The sequence below is a fragment of the Pogona vitticeps genome, chromosome 3 (assembly GCF_051106095.1).
Source record: "Pogona vitticeps strain Pit_001003342236 chromosome 3, PviZW2.1, whole genome shotgun sequence".
NCBI classification, from domain to species: domain Eukaryota; kingdom Metazoa; phylum Chordata; class Lepidosauria; order Squamata; family Agamidae; genus Pogona; species Pogona vitticeps.
This window is the reverse complement of record NC_135785.1, coordinates 104,158,642-104,180,896: the sequence shown is the minus strand read 5'-3', so window position 1 is coordinate 104,180,896 and position 22,255 is coordinate 104,158,642. Positions and strand designations below refer to the sequence as shown.

The 22,255-nt window shown below is 39.8% G+C and overlaps 1 protein-coding gene across 1 annotated transcript; it reads right to left on the bottom strand.

The window, feature by feature from the left end:
- Positions 1–748: 748 nt before the first annotated feature.
- Positions 749–11,062, bottom strand: LRIT2 (leucine rich repeat, Ig-like and transmembrane domains 2). The gene is made up of 3 exons (XM_020796828.3): positions 10,042–11,062; positions 8,597–9,378; positions 749–3,685 (listed from the first exon to the last, which is right to left on the bottom strand). Exons 1-3 carry the CDS (start codon positions 10,155–10,157, stop codon positions 2,886–2,888), a joined length of 1,698 nt encoding a protein of 565 aa, XP_020652487.3. The 5' UTR covers positions 10,158–11,062; the 3' UTR covers positions 749–2,885.
- Between the last annotated feature and the right edge of the window lie 11,193 nt (positions 11,063–22,255).

Below are 22,255 nucleotides of genomic sequence, written 5' to 3'. Positions count from 1 at the left end.
TCCTACAGACAAGGAGAAAAAAAGCTTGCTTTCTTTTTCTTACTGCCTTTTGATTTATTTTTATTTGTGTTTGCATTTCTTTGTACACTCGGAGAACAAAGGATTGTCTAGAAACCACAACAAAGTAACCAGTAACACCTTAAAAGTCTACCAAGTTTTATTTGGCATATGCCTTCATGGACGACAGGCTATTTCATTAGATCATGCAGTGAAGTAGGTTGCAGCCCACAAATGGTTATGCCAGCTAAGACCTGTTAGTCTTTAAGGCACCTCATGATTCTTTGTCTTTGTTGCAACAGGCTAAAGTGGCTGGGATGACAGCAACACAAGACCACACCCTCCAGTTATCCAGCTGTTTTAAAGGAGAAACGGGGTGTAATACTGGAGATCTGTGTTGCATTTCTCGAAGTATTTATTCATTCGTTCATGTATTAACTTCAGGGCAACTTGATGGTAGAGGAGGGATGTGAATTTGTTGGGAAATGTTGTAGGGAGAAGTGTGTTTTACTCTTCCTTGTGCTAAACAAGAAATCTTCCCTCCAAGCCTGCCTTTCTCCATACAGAGGAATAGACTGTGGGCCAAGCTTCTTTCCTTCGTTGATGTTGGTAGTGGAGTCCCATAATCCAAGCTAGTGGGCAACCTGCCTGTAAATGGTGAAGGGAAGGGATCATACATTCAAACCAAGAGCCATTGGTGGGTTGGATCATGGTGTGTGTGTAGAATGAAGAACCCTCCTGAGCATAGATGGGATATGTGGAAGTGCTGGTATGTGGGTGTGAACAATGCATATACAGTATTGTATGCATGTGAGCACATGTACACATACTGTATATTTCTTTCTCAACAGCAATAAGGAAAGGAAAGAGAAAACTATATATAGATCAGAATCCTATTGATGTCCACATAAGCTCTGTGTATCCTGCCACAGTTAATTGATGAGATGCTGGAGCACATCTCTATCATGTGATTGGTCATACGTCCACTAGTAGGTAAACAAAAGGCTAAACTGTAGTCCCAGCATAAAATACCTGATGCATTTCAGTTTATCAACCTTCTTCAAAGCCTATGTAACATTTTAAAATTTACAATTACACCATTATAACTTACTGAGAACAACATCACATAAATAAATTCATTTATCTATAGAATTATGGATACAAAATTTACTTATTTATATTTATATTTCCCTTTTTTGGACTAATATTTCAGTGAATGTACTAGTCCCTTTTGTCATTTTCATATGTCTAACAATACAACTGAGAGTTAGCCAGGCACCTCATCAATTAGTTGCAATTAGCCATAACAAGATATGCATACCTTATGCAAACACCAAGAGGATTCCAACCATAGTTTCATTTAGCATCAGACTATTTTGTTTGTATATTACATTTTCTAAAGGCTTTAGTATCATCTCTGCCTTCTGCGCCGGCCTTTACCTAAATTGATATCGCCTTCCTGTACGGCTTGTGGAACTAATAGAGCTGACCTCACAAGAATGACAAAAACAAACATGTCTAATGGTTGACTAAAACCATCAAGAAAGATGGCTAAGAAGGTAGAAAGAGCATTGCTAGATTAACCAATGAGACCATCTAGCTCAAATATACACACCTCTGGCCCTTCTAATATTTTGGAGCCTACAAGTCCCATCAGCAGTTGGCAGCATGGCCAAAATGTGGGATTGTGGCAATAGGAGTCCAAAATTATCTGGCTGACCTCAATTGGCAACTCCTGATCTAGCCCAACAGCCTATTTCAAACAGGGGCCTGGCAGAGGGAAGTGTATCTGCAGGACAAGATGGTGCCACACCTCTCTGTCTATGCTGACCAACTAGTATTCACAGCTTTTTTACCTGTGAGCACAGCTTAGTCAGTATGACTGCTAGCCATTCTCCATAATGTTATGTTTTCTCCTTAGAAGTCGGGAACAGAAGTAATACCTAAGAATGCTACTTTTTAGGACCACCAGTCCTAGAATGCCCCAATCAGCAATCCTACTTGGAGGAGTCTGGAAGTTGTAGTCAGAAAAAGTAATGCTCAGATTGAGAGTGAAAGTTCATCATGTGGAGCTGGAGTTGCTCTACGTACACCCCAAGAATTCAGGAAGTCCTACCAAAATTTATAGCTGTCTCTTCTGATACTAATTAAGAAGGCCTTCTCCTCCCAGCACCATTAGTGGTTGCAGGTGACTAGCCTTGAATTGAGGTCGGTGTGATGAACTCTTCTCTTTTCCAAGCCCAACAATAATTTGAAAGGATTCTCCATGTTTTTCTTCCTTTTCGTGCCTCAGTCTTACATGTTGCTGCATTTAGTATGAACTAGACCGGTACAAAACATCCCCATATTTTGCTAGCTTTAAATGCAGCTGACCATATTTCTCTTGCCTGTTGCAGCTGTGGCAAGCAAATTTGGACCATGTTACTAAAATGTCTCAGACAGTCAACCAAAGGTAACAATTACAAAATGGACAAGGGATGCCCCCAAAGTCCCCAAACATTCTGGTAATCTATTTTAAGGGTGGAATCTTTCTATAAAGTCTTCTGGGCACATACGTATACTCCAACTTGCCTGATGGTTCTATAAGCAACACATCCACCTTTCCATGCTTTGAAAATCATAAATTCCTATAGGCCTGAAAAAGATGTGGTGATGCCATTGGAACTGTGACTACTAACTATTACATCCTTTGGCCATCAGTAACTCTGCCCAGTGTAGGTGTTGATGGTTCCATAACCTTTTAGAAACAATGTTCAGTTGCATTTGCTTGCCACATGTTGGTTCTGAGGTAACCGAAAGCCCTAGTGTACACATCTGTCAGATATCTCTGACAGTCTTCCTATATTTACTGCTTTCTTATCTAACATGGGATTGTGCTTGGACGTTGGCTAATAGAGATCAGCACTATTTCTGTGCTCAGGTTTCTGCTTGTTGGGTTTTTCCTTGTCCTCACAGGACTTCAGCTTTCTCTTGTCATCACTGGAGTCCCGGCGACACAACCCCTCCTCGCTGCCGGTTGGCAAGCTGTCAAACGTGCTTTCTTTATTGGCTCCTTTCAGATTTTGCCCTTTCCTGTTCTTGCGGCAAATGTTGGTGCATTTCTCCATACAATTGAACCTGGTCTCGGTGGTGCAGGCATACATCCCAGCAGGGACAGCCAGCACCATGGCGCACACAATGATAATGATGTGGACAAGCTTCTCCCGTTGCTCCAGCTCACTGACATCACTTCCTGTCACAAACACAATGCATTGCCCCTTTTGAGGTGTTTGGTTCCTCAGAGTAACACAGACTTCATACTTTGTGGCAGGGAGCAAGTCGTTGACGGAGTAGCTGTTGATGCCAGGTCCAATGTAAATCATGTCTTTCTTGGCATCATCATACTTTCCAAAATGGAGAGTATACCATGTTTCCCCAGGATTCTCAGTCATGCTATACCATTCTAGAGTAATACCATAAACCGTCTGTTTGGCGATCCTCACATCAATGTATGCGTTCTCATCTGAGATGGAGGAAGAGAATGAAGAAGACACCATTCGGGGTGCTTGGACTCTCAGGACTATTGTGGCTGATGTGTTGCCAAGGTAGTTGGCAGCTATGCAGGTATAATTGCCATCATCCACAAGATGGGCTGAAGGTATCGCCAATTCTGACTTGATTGAATCTTCACTGGTATGGGTGGTGGACACTGGGATGGGGGAAAAACAGACCCAAGGCAAACATGTTAAATTCTACTCTCAGCATCAGCGACACTCTCAATATGCTATAATATTGGGTTATTTATTTATTTATTTACTGCCCCATACATGCGCTGCACTATTCTGGGCAGTGTACATATAAAACACAAAGTTATGCAATATAAACAAAATAAAACAACCAAACACTACAGAACACTGCTGTTATTTTAAAATAATGCTGTCCAAATCATGGAGAATCAATCAATCAATCAATCAATCAATCAATCAATCAATCAATCAATCAATCAATCTATCTATCTATCTATCTATCTATCTATCTATCTATCTATCTATCTATCTATCTATCTATCTATCTATCTATCCATCTATCCATCCATCCATCCATCCATCCATCCATCCATCCATCCATCCATCCATCCATCCATCCATCCATCTATCTATCTATCTATCTATCTATCTATCTGATATGGATGTTTATCTCACCAAAGAAATTCTAAGTTTCATGGTACAATTTAAACTTTCCTAGAAATTCCTCAAGTGTTTTGCCAAAGCAGAAATCTCCCAATGGGAATAGGAGAGCCACTTGCTTTGCAGCGCAGGCAGTTAAGTTTTAGCATTCATTACTACAAAACATTGTAATGATTGCCAACTTGGACAGCTTTCCAGATGAATTAAACAACTTGCTTGAGAAAAAGGCTACTAAGGGTTAGTAGCTTATATCAGAGGCACCATTGCTTTGGTTATCTGCTGCTGGGGAATATGAGTGCTATTGTTGCTGAAGTCCTTTTCATGGGTTTCCCCTAGACAACTGGAGGGCCTTTGGGACAAGCAGGTCTTTAGTCTCATCCAGTCCAGTTATTCGAATATTGTTAACATTATAAGCATAGTCCAGTACCCTACTGAGCTTCCACTAAATGGAAAATCCCACCAGCATCATGAGGTGGGATCCTGCCACTTGAACAAGCATTTCCTTTGCATATGCAGAGGACAGTTTTCCTTCATGAAGCTCACCACTTGTGCAAAAGTCATGGTTATGGAAGTGCTACAATCCTGCATTATCATACTGGTGAGGCTTTCCATTCAGCAGAAACTCACTACCGTGTTTTCCCGAAAATAAGACAGGATCTTATATTAATTTCTGCTCCAAAAAATGCATTAGGGCTTATTTTCAGGGGTGTTTTATTTTTTTCATGTACAACCATCTAGATTTATTCAAATACAGTTGTGTCATCTTCTTCTGGCTGCTGCACAGTGGTGGAGGGTGGGGTTTCAATTAACTAGGGCTTATTTTTGGAGTAGGGCTTATATTACGAGCATCCTGAAAAATCATACTAGGGCTTATTTTTAGGTTAGGTCTTATTTTCGGGAAAACAGGGTAGAACATCAGCTCCCTTCACAAAAGGTCCTCAATTATTTTGCCATTTCTCACATGGTCACATCAGATGGTTTTGCCTGAGAAAGAACTTAACAAGAATATTTTCAGTTTCCGTTTAGGGAGTGTTTGGTGTCAATTTTAAACTGTCACTTGTCAAAAAAACGGGAACTTATACGTGTTAAAAATTCATTAACCAGAATATAAATCCAGAAGTTTTCTTCTATTATTTCAGTCTAATGAATTTATTCAAAGTTCTTTTCATTGTGTAATACTGTGAAAAGAAACAAAACATCTCATCATGCATATACTGCTGGACCCTAAGGATTATGAGTCATGCAGGTATGCCTAAATATTTCTAGAATTAAGCATAACGAGACAGAAATTTAGGACAATTCAAACATTCAATTTAATATTTGGATGTTGAGGAAATAGGTGATGTACACTCCCCTGACACCAATGTAGATCTCCTCTGTTACAAATCAAGTGAATGGGGGAATGTTCAGAAATAGTTAATTTTAAATGTGAATTGATTTCAGGTCACTCATTAATACAGGTTCTTACAAGAGATTTCTGTAAAATCTGAGAATGTAAAGCTGAATGGGTCCTTTCCATTATCAATCAGCCACACCATATTACATACTAATGAATGAAGTGATGATAGGAAGAGTGGTATCTAAACAAGCTAAAGGAGGCATCAACATATTCCTATACTTATCTAGTACATGTGATCATCTGGTGATCATGGGAATTAAACCATTTGTACTCCCCATGTTATAAGCCTAGGGTAATCCTTAGATGTTGCTAGTCTGCTTCTCTCACTGTCTTTCACCATTGACTATAGTCATCGGGTCAGGCAGAAGATACAATCAAGTAACATATTGAGGGATACAATCCTCTACCCAGTGTTCTGTAGAAGCCAAAGGCAGATCATTGTAAAGAGCACAGATTTGTCCGATACTCATGGAAATGTTAACTGTGATTTGACCAAAACTGGGAGAGGCAGGGAGACAGTGATAACATCTAGTATCTCTTCTTTAAAATGATGAATCAAAGGTGTTCCCTACTAATCAGGATTTTGAAGTCAGGAGAGCAGCAATCATTCATATGGTTTGGCAATTGCTCCAGTTAAGACTGATGTACTACAGCAAATCGAGACTTTCCTCTTTTTTTCTGTGTGAAAATCAGAGCCAGGAATCTCCTCCAGATGTTGTAGGCACTTGAAGCTCTCACCCTTCACCATTTGCTATGGTGGTAACATTTGATGTAGGACAACATTTGCAGGGCTGCCCATTTCCCACCTTTGCTAAGGTGTGTGAATGAAATCAAAGTTATTGTTCTAGCTGCAGCCATTCAGGTGAACAGCAAGAAAATTGCTAGACCAATGGGAAAGTATATTGCTCTATATTTACTGAGTTTACACATTTCTGTTCTCCTTGTGTGTGTGTGTGTGTGTGTGTGTGTGTGTGTGTGTGTGTGTGTGTGTGTGTGTGTGTTGCTCTGAAGATAACTCTGAAACTGACTGAACCAATTTGTTTTCAAGTGTCCAGAACAATTTACTAGAGGGCTGAGGCCAGTCAAAGAAAATGTGAGTCCTGAAGGAATTTGTTCAAGAAAGTTATAAGCAATTTAGCCAAGGTAGTAAGGCTGCAAAATTGTATTTCATTCTTAATTTTGTTGCCTTCGGTGTCTACTTTATCCTCAGTTTGAAGATATGCAATGACAACAATTTGATAGTATGGGGCAGCATGTAAAAAGTCTACTGTCAATAATATTTTAAAGATTGGGGCACAGCCTAACAAAAGGTAGTCACAAAAATGGACAAGGTTCTAACTGGAAACATTGGAAACAGCCTTAATGGTAATTAAGCTAGATCTCACTGATTTCAGTTGGGTTTAGTCAGAGCTAATATTGGCTGGATTATACTCAGTGGCCAGAGAATGCTTAGGATGTTTAGACCCAGTTGTTTCAACTCTTTGGCCAAAATCCTGCATGACTTTATGGATCTGGCATAAAATTAACCAAAAGCTTCCTATTTCTCCCTTTAGGTTCCAAGGCTCCTTAGGGCTACATTTTACCCTGAAGGAGCCTTCGAGAACCTTGAGATTGTGGAGGGGGAAGCTTTTAATAATCAAATATAGCTGCTGGATGACTGGCAGCATTCCTAGCAACAGTGGCCTGCTGGCAATTTTTAACTATTAAAAAGGCTCTCAAAGGCTTCTCCAGAACAAAATGGGGCCTTAGGAAACTTTGGAACCTGAAAGTTGGGGGGGGGGTAGTAATTAATGATTTCCTATGCTAATTCTGGTTTGAGAGGCATAACAACAGGATTTTGCCCGGTCATTTTTCACGACTGTGTATATCAGTTGTTCATCCAGGCAGTTCTCACAAATGAAGTGAGCAGGTAGAACCACGGAATCCGCGTAGACTGCAGTTCCCATCAGTCCTAGCCACAATGTAAAACATGTGTTTGGCTTTTCAAATGTTCCTTAGGAACAGAAATGTTGCCTAGAGATAGAAAAGAATGTTGGTGGTTTCAAGATTCTCAGACACATTACCCATTTTGCATCTCCTGAGACTCGTTCCAAGAGCATCCACCCCTTCCGTCAGAAATACACACATTTGTTAAGCCAGAGATTCATTTGCACATTGAAACCAACATGCACAGGTGTAAAATGCAAACAGTTAAAATGCATATGGTTCAAAACTGCATGACCAATCATGCTTTAGGTAATGGGGAAAAGGTACACAAACTTTGTACATTAGGCTAAGTGTGCAAGTGTATACATTTTGAGAAAATGCTTGCTGAATATGTATAATGTCCTTGTAGAAAAGAAAAACAAAGCCTCACAATGGTTGTTCTGGGTTTTTCGGGCTCACAACTCAATGGGAAGCCTCACAACTCAATGGGAATAAAGGGAGGGGTGCAAAGATGGAGATGGGTTACCGAGAGATGCAACATGGTCAAGATGGAGCTTTTTTCATATGCCTAATGTTCCTCTCTCTAAGTCACCAGATTGAGAACTGACAAACTATCTTTCAATTGCAGGAGCATTATATGCTGCAGAAAACCATCTTCAGCAAGTCGTGAAATGTGAGATTTAAAAAAATCTCGATTGTACAGCATACCTACCCATGTGCAGTACAATTTCTCAGTCTGTTGCTCTGCTGCCGTATGGTTGAGCAAGGCCAGCGCTATCTTAAGTTGGATGCGGTGGCTTCCTCAGGCACATTTCAGGCATCACAAAAAGGCAACAAATTGTTAACTATTTAATGTCCTGTTGTATTACAGCTGCAATATATGCTGTCCTGAGCACATTAGATCAAATGTGGGAGTTTAATGTAAGAAACAAAAAGGTTTAGTCTATTGAACTCAATGGACTAAATGAGCTTAACTGCCATATAGACAAGGATCTAATTAGATGTTCAAAAGACAGAAAAAGGGCAGGGTGGCTGGTGGACAACCTTTAAATCTATAAAGAGGGACCATTCCCTGTCACTCAATAACGTGCCATGGAATTGTGCTTACCATTAAAACCTCGTAGGTGTTTGAGCATGTAGGCCCACCAGACAACTGGGGGAGGATTGGCTTGCACCAAACAGGTCAAGGTTGCGTTGAGCCCCACCAAAACAGTCACATTTGGCTCCAGGGATGATACCAGGGGCTTCATACAGCTCTTCAGCTCCACTTCATGGAAGTACTTCCCTGCCCTCAATTTGGGACTCGCACATGTAAGATAAGAATTCATTAGAATGATGGGTGGGCCAATTGATTTGATAAACTGGACGAAGCCTCGCAGGCGACAGTCACATATCCATGGGTTATCATGCAAGGCCAAGACAGCATTGGAAATAGCTTCCCCCTTCCTTTCCAGCTGCTGGGTTTTTTGGTACACAGGCCAGTTATAGAAAACATCCTTTGAGATGACGGTAAGCTGATTGGAAGATAAGTCTAAGTAGGTCAGGTTTGGCAAATAGCGCAGGGCATGTTCCGGAAGGACGTCAAGCCTGTTGTGTTTTAGATCCAGGATTTCCAAAGCGGGAGTGTCTTGAAATGCTGTCCATGGTACTGAACTCAGTTTGTTCCCTTGCAATCTCAGCTCAGTCAAATCCTTCAGGTATTCGAGGCTTTTTAGATGCATGACTGTGATGTTGTTAAAATTCAGCCAGAGATATTCCAAGGCACTGACATTAGAGAATGACCCACGAGGCAATTCTGTTAGGTGAGAGTTTTCTATTCTAATTTTTTTTATATCTTGAGGGATGCCTTCTGGGATCTTTCTCAAAGAAGTAGACATGCAAAGCAAGCTCCTGGAATATAAATCAGCAAAGTTAGCATACTGTTTTGATACCTCGCCCATTCGGCCTTAATTGATTGAATGGATAGTGACCTACAATGAGTTCAATATGGAATTTCCTTTTTTTATAGGCATTGTAACAATAAATTTGATAAATTTTTATCTTTCTGGTCATAAAACTCATAGAAAAGTACCTTAGAGTGGCTACAAGTGTAATACCTCAAACTCAGAATATTACAGAAAACTATCCATTCCCTAATACTAAAAATATGTTTAAAATCACATAGAAGAAAAAAAATTAAATTCTGAAAATACTTGGCAACATCTAGCTATTAACAAGTTACTAGCCACTACATCTGATTGAAAATGATAGAATGGAACATGCTGCTGAATCATTTGCATATTCAAAATAAATAGGCATATTGTATCTGTTCACTCCAACCTGTGTTAAGTACATAATTTTACTATACTCTGTTTCCTGCTATGCATATGTAGATACACCTACATAAAATTGCCATCATGTTTATGACTTAACATATGCCCTCATGTATTTCATATCTCACCTTGCTGGACTGTATGTATTGTCACCATTTCCCCCATATAATGCTATTTACTAGCATAACCAGAACCATACACCTCTACAAGCACTGTTTCTGTGATATTTCAATATTCTTACCTTCCAAAGTTATCGTCGGCACAGGAGCATCCTGTGACACAAGAAGAAATTGCCAGATTTGTCCCATAGAGCAAAAGAAGGAAAAGGAGGAGAAATAGGTGACGCATGAGGTCCATATTCTTCTATGAGTAGATACTGTGCAGGTCTTGCAATAGACATGGAAAAAGCCTCACAGCAGGAAATCCTATTAAGAGTAATCCTGCTTGACGCAGGGATAGTTGCTTTGGAAGGCAGGGCTAGATCTTCTTGAGTTGTGTGTGCATGTTTTACCAAATCTTGAGGTGCTAAGATGTAGATTTAGGTACCTGTGAACCTGTCTGTAAGCAAGGGCTAGCTTTAATTCAATAGGTTAAGTGTGAACACAATGAACTCAATTAGGAATGTATGTCTAGCCAGGGCTTTGCTGTTTTGTAGACTCACCCCCTCATTCTTAGCTTTTCTAAACTATGGAAAATACAATATACACTATACATGTGTGTGTGTGTGTGTGTGTGTGTGTGTAAAGAACAACAATAATAATGTCCAAAAAAATAAAACCAACAATTAAATAAGAGTCAAAATCAGTGTGGGTGAAGATATTAGAATCTATATGAGAATCACATTTTATTTTCTTCTGTTAACCTATTTACTTATACTGCTTCTAGGCCAGCTTTCAACAGGGATTTTCACAAGGTATCTTGGGGGGAAAACTCCTAAAACTATAAGAATTAAATGCATCAAATTAAAAGACAGCAAAACTACACTTTAAATGACTTGAAATTTTTTTTAAATTTCTCTCTAATTCCCAAGAGTATCTTGGAACAATAATAATTGTATTCTAAAAAAGACCAAGGAAGAACTCTTTAAAAAACACGGTGGGGAGAACTTCAGAGCTCTGAAGAGAACACATAAATCCAGGGGCTTCCCCGAAAAGGTCCTTCTTATGATGTTGCACCAGCTTAGGTCCCTGGAAAAGAGAATCTGGAGGAAGCCATCACTGAGAGGTCTTGTGGTTGTAGGTAGAATCCCATAGGACTCCCTTTGATACAGGAGCAAGTATTAAGTTTAAAACCAGTAGTTTGAACTTGGCCTCAGAACAACCTTGCAAACAATACAGATTTTCTCAGTGCCATGCTCACCTGTAAAGACCTACAGTAGGTGTCTGCACTTTATAACAGCTATAATTTAAAACTGGCTTCGAGGGCAGTCCACTATATAAAGCAGGGATGGGCAAACTACAGGCTCTCCAGAATGCTGGGAATTACAGTCCAACGGTATCTAGGGGACTACACATTACCTGCAATTGATATAGTACATCATAGCAGTCTATGCTGGAAGTCATAAAGGCATGGAAATAGCTAGGTTTTCATAATGGGCACAGCTTTCAAACCAGTTGGCTGTTGCTGAAAGGTACTTTAGGTTATACCTGGCATTCTGATAGCCCTGGGACAACCTTTTCTCCTGATTTCTTGAAAATACGGTATGATTACACCAAGGATTTCTCCACCTAAATCCCTGTTTCCCTGTCATCACCAGCTCCATTTCATCTCTATTGAAGGTCTGTTCATTCACCCTTATCCAGTCCACTACAGTTATCTATTCCTATTCAGGGAAGGAAATGTCCCTATTGAATTTTATGGAATGAGAAATAAAGTGGATATCATCACCTGAGTTATTAATCTGCACCCCCGAATGGACAACCTTCACCTTTAGTAGTTTCATAATACTGTAAAAATAATTGGGGACTAAACCAAACCTTATAGAAAGCAACAAGACAGTTCCTGCAGGATACACTAATAACTCCTCCACACAGCCTAGGACTATAGCTGGTCCACCTTCTTTTACCTAGGAAACAGTAAAATACCACAGAGGATAATCCCAGAGATTTACCAATGCTGATGATACTTGCAAATGACAAAGAGAGATCCAGGAGAATCTCCAAGGTCATATTTCTCTCATCTCTCAGTCTCTGTACCTGTCTCTCATTCTTTTTATCAGAACAGGTGTTCAACTAAGGCAACCAACATAGTCTTGGTTAAAACATGGAAATCCAATTTAAATGGATTTAAATAGACTACCATAGTTGAAATTTACTGTCAATGAAAGGAAGAATGAATAATAACTTGCTAGAACTGATCTAGTGCATCCATGGCTTAGGTGAGAATCATAGAATAATGGAGTTGAAAGGAGCCTATAAGGTCGCTGAGTCCAATGCTTTGTTCAATGCAGGAATCCAAATCAAAGTATATTTGACAGATAGTTGTTTAATTTTCTCTTGAAAGTCTCCAGCATGGAAGTGCTCATCAGCTCCTGAGGTAAGTGGTTCCATTGTTGTACTACTCTAGCAGTTAGGAAGTTTTTCCTGATACTCAACTGAAATTTGGCTTCTTATTAGAGAAAGAGGGTTAAATCATGCTGTTCAATAAGAATAGACATAAAATAGAGGGCACTTAAAACTAATTGTGCATAATCTATAGTTTTCAGGTGGAAGATTCAAACCAGTTGTCTTACATGTGTGAAACAACTAGCTTTTTATTATTATTATTATTATTATTATTATTATTATTATTATTATTATTATTATTATTATTATTATTATTATTATTATTATTATTATTATTATTATTAAAGTTGTCGTTTGAATGTAAAATTTCATCAGGAAAACTTGCTCCCAAAAAGGTGAGGATACTGCTGCATGCATTCCTTAAATAGTGCGTCTATGCCTGAATTTATTTCTCTCAACAAATTTGGAATTTAGAAAGCAGCTATATAGTTTATCTTCCGTCACTTGCAAATAATAATAGTAACAACAGTTTTGCCCAAAACAAAAATGTGCAATCTCTTAAGGAAAAAGAAACACTCTCTCTTTTTTTTTAATTAGAATCATGCAATCATAGAATAATAGAGTTGGAAGGAGCCTATAGGACTTTAGAGTCCAATGCCTTCTTCACTACAAATCCAAATCTGAGTATATCTGACAGATGGTATTACAGCAATAGTTGGTTCCACTGTTGTACCGGTTTAGCAGCTGGAAAGTTTTTCCTAATATTTGGCTTCCTGTAATTTAAGTCCATTGTCATGTATTCTGCACTCTGGGATGACTGAGGACAGTTCCTACACCTCCTCTGGATGACAGTCTTCTGATTATTTGAAAAGTGCTATCATATATCACACCAGTCTTCTTTACTGAAGGCTAACCGTGGCCAATTCTTTCAGTCTTTCCTCATAGGGCTTGGTTTCCAGCCCCCTTATCACCCTCTTCTGAACTTGTTCCACTTGATTGGCATCTTTCTTAAAGTGCAGTGTCCAGAACTGGACACAGTACTCAAGGTGAGGTCTAACCAGTGCCAAATAGATGGAAACTAGTACTCCTTAGGATTTGGAGTCTACTCCCATCAACACAGCCTAAAACAGCATTGACTCTTTTTGCAACCACATCACACTGTCTACTCATATTCAGTTCCAAGATCCTTCTTACTCATAGTATTACCGAGCAAAATATCCCCCACCTTCTAACTGTGTGTTTGTTTTTCCCCCACTAGGTGTAAAACTTTGCACTTATCCCTGATAAATTTCATTCTGCTTTGTTTTCCCAGCCCAGTGCTCAAGCCTATCAAGATCATTTTGAATTTTGTTTCTAGGAATATCTTTGTGACAGAATTGTAGGTTCAGAGAGTCTCATTTGAACCATTTAGCCACACTATCCCATTTCTCCTGGAGTGGCTAAACCTGCTTGGCCCTGGTACCTACCAACATCCAGTCTATCTTGACTGGACTCTGCTGCAGGGAGTCCAAAAATCCACAAGGACAGGCATTCAATGTCCCCTTGTAAGGTAGAACTGCCACCACATCCACAAAATTACCAAAGCTCCCTGTAGCTGGTCAACACAAGGCCTTGTTTTAGTACTACAAATTCTCTGAGCCAAAAATCCAGACAGTTGGTTGAAGAGGGGTTTTTTTTACATTTTATTCAGGATAATGGAAAACCAAAAAGGCAAAAGTTCCAAAAAATTTCAGAAAGATTCCTAAAAGCACGGAGCAAATAAAGACAATTTGAGACAAAGGGTGAGGCCATTAAGAGACAATGACAGAAAAAAACAAAGCTAATCTAATCTACCTAATATTCACATATTAGTGTAGCATCAGCATAGTTCTGAAGCATACACAGAGTGCCTCCTTCCAGATACAGCATAAAAGGGCAGCAATTGAGTATAGCATCATCCTGAGAGGCAAGCTAAGCCAACTGAAGTAACTTCTGAACCGCTTGTTATAGATTAAATTTCACATTTTGTACCCTTCCAGAAGGTCTGCCAATCAGACTTTGAGTTCCTTCAGATGTTCATGAAGACAAGAGCACTTTCTGCCCCTCTTTCTTTATACAGCTGTAGTCAGGGAACAAGCTGACTTGGTGCTGAAGGACTCCCTCACACAAGATAAATTGTAGGTGTAACTCCCTCCTCATTAATGGCCAGGCACAGCTCTCCACATTCCTAACCAGTCGTTCCCACACACTAACAAATTTCCCAAAATAGATTGTTCCATGATTCCCCCCCCCCCCAATTTTTCAGTTTCTTCATAGTCATAACACATAAGACTTGGCTGAATATAAGCATGTGACTATACCTACATGATGTCTGTGAACATCAAACAGAATGAGATATATTAGTAATTATTATTACTAATAGTATTATTAATTGTGCTCTTTGGCACAAGTATTGTTTTTACATAAGTCTGGTCTGACTGCAAACCAGCAGCTACTATAAGTGATAGCTTAAAAAATATCCTTTTTTTAATGATAACTCCAAAATCTGGGACTCTCTGCAATACCACATATGAACTACATCTATGCAAATCATCTGGGAAATAGCAAGGTATTATTCAGCTTCTTCAACAATTAAGAGAACAATTGCTGCTATCATTACAGTCCAGGCAAAACCATCAACCTTTTACCTTGCTATGACACATCCAGCATGAATTGCTAGCATGCAGTTTTGTGCCTTGTTCAATGCATTTTTTAAAAAACCGGTCAGCATAAGGGAGAGAAAATCTCTATTCTTCTGGCGACATCTAGTGTCACTAGCTGATACATTTTCCAGCCAGCACACAGGGTTTTTCCTTGAAAAATATTTTATTTTTGTAAGCCTGCTTTTAAAAAATGATATATATAAAAAGAGTAGAAAGTAGCAATAATAAAAGATTTGAAAGCCTGATGGCAAGGAGGAAATTCAGAAACCACAATGATGGAAAAATTGCCAGCCATGTCTCTCCAAGCTGAAATGAATATAGAGAGTAACTTCAGTCTGCTTCACCAGCATAAACATTTTTTGCAGGGCTATCACATTTCACCATAAATGCTTGCATTGTTTGGTTGCCATTTAGTTGCAAGTAACAAATAGTAACGGCCTTGCATGTCTAGTCACGCTGGCCACGTGACAACAGAAATTGTCTTCGGATGAAAGCTGGCTCTTTGGCTTGGAAACGGAGATGAACATCGCATCCTAGAGTCGGACACGACTGGACTAAATGCCAAGAGGAACCTTTACCTTTACCTAACAAATAGTACTGTTTTCAGAAGATACAATGTTGGTGGAAAGAAATGATTAACCACATCCCACTAAAGCTTGCTCGAAAATAGAGATTAGCTTGAACCTGCTTAACCCATCACCTTAGAAGACCAGGATAGAAAAATATTTATAGATTCCCGGGGACAGATTAGATTTATACATTTTTTGAAAAAATTCTTCTTTTGCATTTGCTATACAACCTGTAGCCTTCTAAGTCATCAAACTCAAAGGATCAGTGGTAGAAAAACCACTATATGACATAGTAAAGACATTATCTTTCATGAGCACCACCTAGAGAGTGGCCCCATGACACCTTTGTTGCACCTTTGGGCTGTGTGTCATCAGCTAATTATAACAAAGCCTATTAAGTTAGGTACTCATTGGTCCTGAAATAGGCTACTTAATTATTAGGTGTTTTACAACATGATCATATCCTTCAGCTATGCCAGTCTGACCAGATAGGCTCACTACTATGCCCTTTTGAATGACATGATACTGTATGATATTCAGATAGTGCTTTCAAGTTACAGCATGGTACTATTGCAATGACCTTGCTAATTACAGCCAAATATGGGTGACCAAGAAGATGAGGTAGAGCAGAATGGGAAAGGCTGGTCCCATCCACCTGCTGGTTAGTTTTATGCCTAAATTCATTAGTGACAAACCTAAAGGAGAGACATTATGAGTGAATGGTTAGAATGCTGAACTAGAACTTGGTTGGTCCATGTTCTAGTCTTCATTAAGCCATGAACTCACTTTGTGAGCATGGATCATTGGGAGAAATTGGGCCATACTTTCTCTCAGCCTGACCCACATGATAGTGGATGTGGAGACGTGTGCACAACCACTCTTGCACATGTAGCTATGGGTCTACAGGGAGCAACAGAATAAGATATGGGTTGTTAAGGTTTTCTGCTGTATTCATTGTATCATGTGCTGTATTGTTTCCTCATCTATGGAGTGGTATGCTCTGGCTTGACATGACCGCCTCCCATACATCTCATTTCTTCCCTCTTTTTAGTCATGTAATCACTTGTAGAAGATCCCATCTTTCTTTCCTTAGAATGGCTGCTTTGGCTATTGGGGGAGGGTCAGGGGGAGATCATGTTGTGTGACAATACATCACCAACACATTCCATGGGCAATGGGGGCCCTTATATCTCAGTTGTGTTAGCACTGCTGACTAGGCTAGGTTATAAAAAAGGGCAGACTTAAATCATTTTCCCAGAGGTATTAGGTAGATTTCAGCTTGTTTCCTAATTCAACATGCTTGTGTTGTTGTTTAGTCATTTAGTCATGTCCGACTCTTCATGACCCTATGGACCAGAGCACGCCAGGCCCTCCTGTCTTCCACTGCCTCCCGGATTTAGGTCAGATTCATGTTGGTGGCTTCGATGACCCTGTCCAACCATCTCATCCTCTATCATTCCCTTCTCCTCCTGCCTTCGCACTTTCCCAACATCAGGGTCTTTTCCAGGGAGTCTTCTCTTCACGCTGCCAACTGTCTAACAGAGCAGAAAGAAAAAAAACCCTAAGGCAGCTAGCAAAAAGGGCAGTGTCTGTTGTCTCTTTGACAGTTATTGTGATGCAAGTGAAGTCAACTCTGCCTTTATGATGTACTCCTTGCTGCAGGTGATTAATTCCCTAGTTACCAACACCTGTTGTGATTGCTCCAGTTTGTCTCCCAGTAACTGTGAGTTTGCCTTGGCAGGTGATTCACTGGCAGGTTTATTAACCAAGAGTTCCAAGATAGACTTGTGGGCTGGAAGAATTTATGCACCAAGGTATTTGAGCAAGCAATCAATTGAATAGTAAAGCTAGAACATAAGGGCTTCTGATCAAGGTAGGGGCAGTTGAAAAGCTAGCTACTCTCTTTCACACTTGTTCCCCCCTTCTTTTGTCCAGCCAGCAGAAGACAACCCTCAGTGGTTTCCCAATACAGTCACCTTTCTTATTTCTGGATTTGAAATACAGTAAGTAGCACCTTATTTCTGACAACTTAATGGGGTTAAAGAAAAAAAGCAAAACTGTGCTGCTTAAATACTGTGCCATAGCATTTAAATAACTTTCTTGGCAGTTTACAATAATAATTATGCAGGATACACATTGCCCACTCCCCTGTGAGCTGGATACTCAATTTACCTACCTCCAAAGGATGGAAGGCTGAATGAACCTTGAGTGAACCTCAAGGCAGCTACCTGGGATTGAACCCAGGCCATGAGCAGAGTGCAGTACTACAATTCAATCACTACGCCACGAGGCTCCACAGAAAAGAATGGAAGGCTCATTTCCAAAGTAAAGAACATAGTCTTCATCTTCCTGAGTTTTTCTCTCTCCTTTCCCACTTCCAATCATGACATGTGAATGCCAAATTTAATATGAGGATTCCATGGATATGCCATTCCACCACATTAGTGCCTCTGGATTCTTTACTCCTCCCCATGGTGGCCCCATAAACACACATCTCCTTTATTCTGTTCTTTTTTACACTTTTGTCTGGATATTTTAGACTTTCATTCCCTTAGTTCCTCATCACTGACCTGACATGATCTGCAGTCCCAAACAAATGGAATGTTAAAGATTCCTCAGCCATAAATGTAAACTAGTTTAGGTGATTGCACCCATCATCTTGCAGAGCATGATACAAGATACCTCCTGGTTGATCATGTTAAGTTTGATATATTAAGCTTGTATCTGCCATCTGGTGTTCATGTCTCCAACTATATTTTTTATCAGGACAGCAAAAATACACATATACAGTATATCAAAGTTAAACTGAATTTGGTCCATCAAATAATTATATGATTAGTATGGCCACACCAGATGAGCTCAATGCTGAGTCATTTCAATGCAGAACACTCAACACAAGGAAACAGACTGGGAAAACAGACAAATCCTCATCTCATCAAAATCAACATGGTTTCAAGGGGGATTGACATTCTTGTACTATGCGGGCTGCAACTGCTTCTCAGAATCACTTTCTTTCTTTTTCCTCAGAGTTCTTAGTTCTAGTTGTCCACACTCCCAACAAATGCCATTTCCTGTGGCAACAGATGGGGTTTTGTTCTTGATCATCCATAACATCCTCAGTTCAGGCACAGTATCAAGAAATTCTCAACAAAATCTCCTAGACTGTTGTGTTGGTCCATTATGCTGTGGTTTGTAAATGCCAAGAAGAGAAATGACAGTAAGAAGACCAGCATCAAAACAGAACTAAATGTGTATACCACAAAAGGGTTGGAAGCTTGTAGGAAACACTGGAAAAAAAATTACACTGTGTACCATGATCATCAGAGGAAAAGGAGTTTCCTCACTTAGACATACCCTAACAGGACACTGAATGATAAAAGTATTAAATGCTAATGTAACATAACCCAAGCTGGACTGGGTGGGTGAGGAATTTATGGGATTACATATCCAAAAATCCCACAACCAAGTTGAATGCTGAACTTTTCCCCCCTTTTGGTGTTCTGTTTTGCTTTGGCCGCCTGACCCTTTCCCATTGCCCCCATTGCCTCTGCTTACCTGTTCCTGAAGCCACTGCCTCCACCATTGGTGTCTCTGCCATCTTGGTTGCTATTCTCAGAGGCAGCAAGCCCAGCTTTCCTGCCAGGAGCTGGCCATTGCCTCTGAGCATGTGCCTGCCTATCAGATGGGCGGTGGGTGCATGCCCAGAGGCCACACCTGGATTCCTTGTGAGGAGCCTGCCGCTGCCTCTGACCATTCGCTCGCAGAGGCAGTGGGAGGAGAGGTGGAGGTGGCAGCAGCAAGTAGAGCCCCACCCAGACATGAACTGGGATGAACCAGTTCATTTTCCAGAGGTTCATGGTGGTTAGCTATGAGCCATGAACCACCAGTTTTCCACTTCATGCCCATCTCCAGTGACAACAAAATCGTGCCACTGATTTCATGCAAATCTAGTGAAAATAAACCTCTTTGATTAATTTGATTGTAAAGCCAATTTGCTCTGCATATTATACTTAAATCAGACTTCAGATAAAAACCAGGAGCCATCTTTAAAAAAAGGGAAAAAAAAAAACATTTTCCAAGGGAAAACAACAGGTTCTTTCATTTAATAAAATAGAGAAAGAAATTTACTACAGCCATTTGCATTACACAGATGGGGATTATCTGATCCTCCAGATGTTGACACGCAGCAGCTCCCATCAGGTATAGTAATCACAGCGATTGGGCTCAACAACATTTACAGGGGTGCACATTTCCTATCCCTGTTTTACATGCTTGTTTGCTTCTCAGTTTGGTTTATCAGCTCATTCCATGTGATGATAGTAGTACAGTCATTTTTCTGGCTTGGGAAGTGAAATTTCATGGAAATGTATAGTGCCAATAAAAAGGCAAGGCTTATATTTTAGAAAGGTCTTTGATCACCTAGAGAACCTGTGCTTAAAATATAAGGATGCCAGAATATCTAAAAGCATGCAAAAAAAGGTGTTTTTTAAATTTTACTGTGCTTCCAGAAGGCATCTAGGCTGGCCATATCTTTTTAATTTTTTTCTATGGGAACCATGCTTATGATGGAATCAGAAATAGCGGAATGAGTCTAGTGCAGATATTATTGTCCAGAGTATGCACATTTGTTTGTGTGCCCCAGTTGACAAATAGGCCATGCAGGTATTTGACGCTCCAGAAAATCTTGGAAAACTGCCTGATAACCACTGTTGCTTAAAGCTACGGTAAATGCTACCAAATCTTCAGGCAAGGGAGAACAACTCATTGTGAACCACCCAGAGAGTGGCAACACTAATAGGGCAGAATGTGAGTGAGTAAACAAACAAACAACAGCAGGTTTGATAAGGCTGTCAAAATTCCTTGAGGATTCCACTCCCTCAGAAACCGCCACCAGATTTTACCTTCTAGATTAATTTGTAGTTTCCTCCGAACTGAAGAAATTCCAGGCAGAAAAAGACACACATCAAACTAACAGGATTTCCTAAAAGTGTTTGGCATATTCCTCTGCCGTAACCTACAACTCTTCTCACACAGTTCTGTATCAGCAACGGCGTTTCTGTATGTCAGGAATCGTGAGAAAGAAGAAGATTCTCTCTGGACCATCTAGAGAAGCACCCTCAGAAGGTTTTAAAAACAAAATAAAACCAAAAAATAGAACTTTCCTTGGATGAAGACAAAGAAGAACCCCAAGAATCAATTCTGACAAAGTCCAGTTTCTGAGAATGCTTTATTGCCCATATTCTTGGATACTTCCTCTTTCTTCTCTTTCTTCTTTCTTCCCAATCATTCTGACAAGCAAGCATGACACAAGTGAAGATTTGCAACCTCATCTCAGAATCCAGAGATGCCAGATATCTCTGGAGGATGGAATAGTAGCCCATAACTTTCTTCTGACAGACCTTTGCATTGTAGACCAGTTGCTGAGAAAGGGTTCCTTAACAGTTGGGAACTGTATTTACCCAAACACTGTGCTTTTGAATGGGCCAGAATCTTATTGCTATTTGTGTAAGGTCTATAATTTACTACTGCTAACTGCAACTAAGTGACAGTGTGCTCAGGTACATCTTGGTTCCATAACTGGGCACATGACAAGGCATGTAACTTTGACAGCTAGCCATAAGTAGCTATGGCAAGCTGCATAAACACATTCCAACACCAAATGAATGTTTGAATTGTTCCTTTTATTCCTTTTAATTTTTTTAAAAAAATCAAACTTATTTTGTTCCAATCACACTTTTTATTCACTCTTAGATCCTACTATGCTTGCTAATATTACTTGCTCTAATACATGCACTGCATGCACACATTCACTTCCCACATGTCCATTGCATAAAGTGAGCATTTAATTCCATTAAGAATTCTCTCCTCTGATTCTGATATCTGTTTACAATGTTAAGCATGTAATCCTTTTAGAAGTTTGCAAAACAGCTCAAATTTGCTGAATTTGTTGATGGAAAACATTCTCATTCTAAAATTTAAATTTTTAACTTGGAGTAGCTGTATTCTATCAGAAAAGGAGTGAAGTTATCCCTTCTTACAAATGTATGGCAGTGATATCTTCATTACAGGGAACAGGAAAGAACTACAAGCAATAATTATAATTACTCCCAATCCTGGAGACAAGAAGAGTGTATATCACCTTGAATTTACTGGAGGAAAAGCAAGCAATAAAAGTATGTAAGGAATACTAAACCATACCCAACCTAAGTAATTTGTAAGCCATTCAATCAAAATGGTAGGTAGGAACTGTAAAATTTTGAGCTGTTCAGCTTTGCCTCACAATGAGAAGAGGATGGATTATTTGTATGTGATTTGCTCCGCCTAGCCCTGGTCATAGCCTGTGAAATAGGATGTGGACATCTTCATTATTGTGTTCGGAGTTTAAAAAAAATAGGAGAGAGTGGTTGCATTTAGCACCAGTTTTCTTTTCACTTCAAACAAATGAGACTCCTGCACTTGCTGCCTTCCACAGAAGCAGGCACTTAATATATTGTCTCAACAGCGACAAGTTCTTTCTGTATATGCAACCTTGTTCAAGGAGTCAAGAAGGCATTCAACCTCACTCGCTACTTCTTTCCCTCCCTCCCTCCCTCCCTCCACATACACACATAAACCCATAACTCCTATCCTGTGAGCATTTATACATGCTAGTCTTGTTCAAAATGAAGTGATTGCATTCAAGCTACTCAGCCCAATTTCTC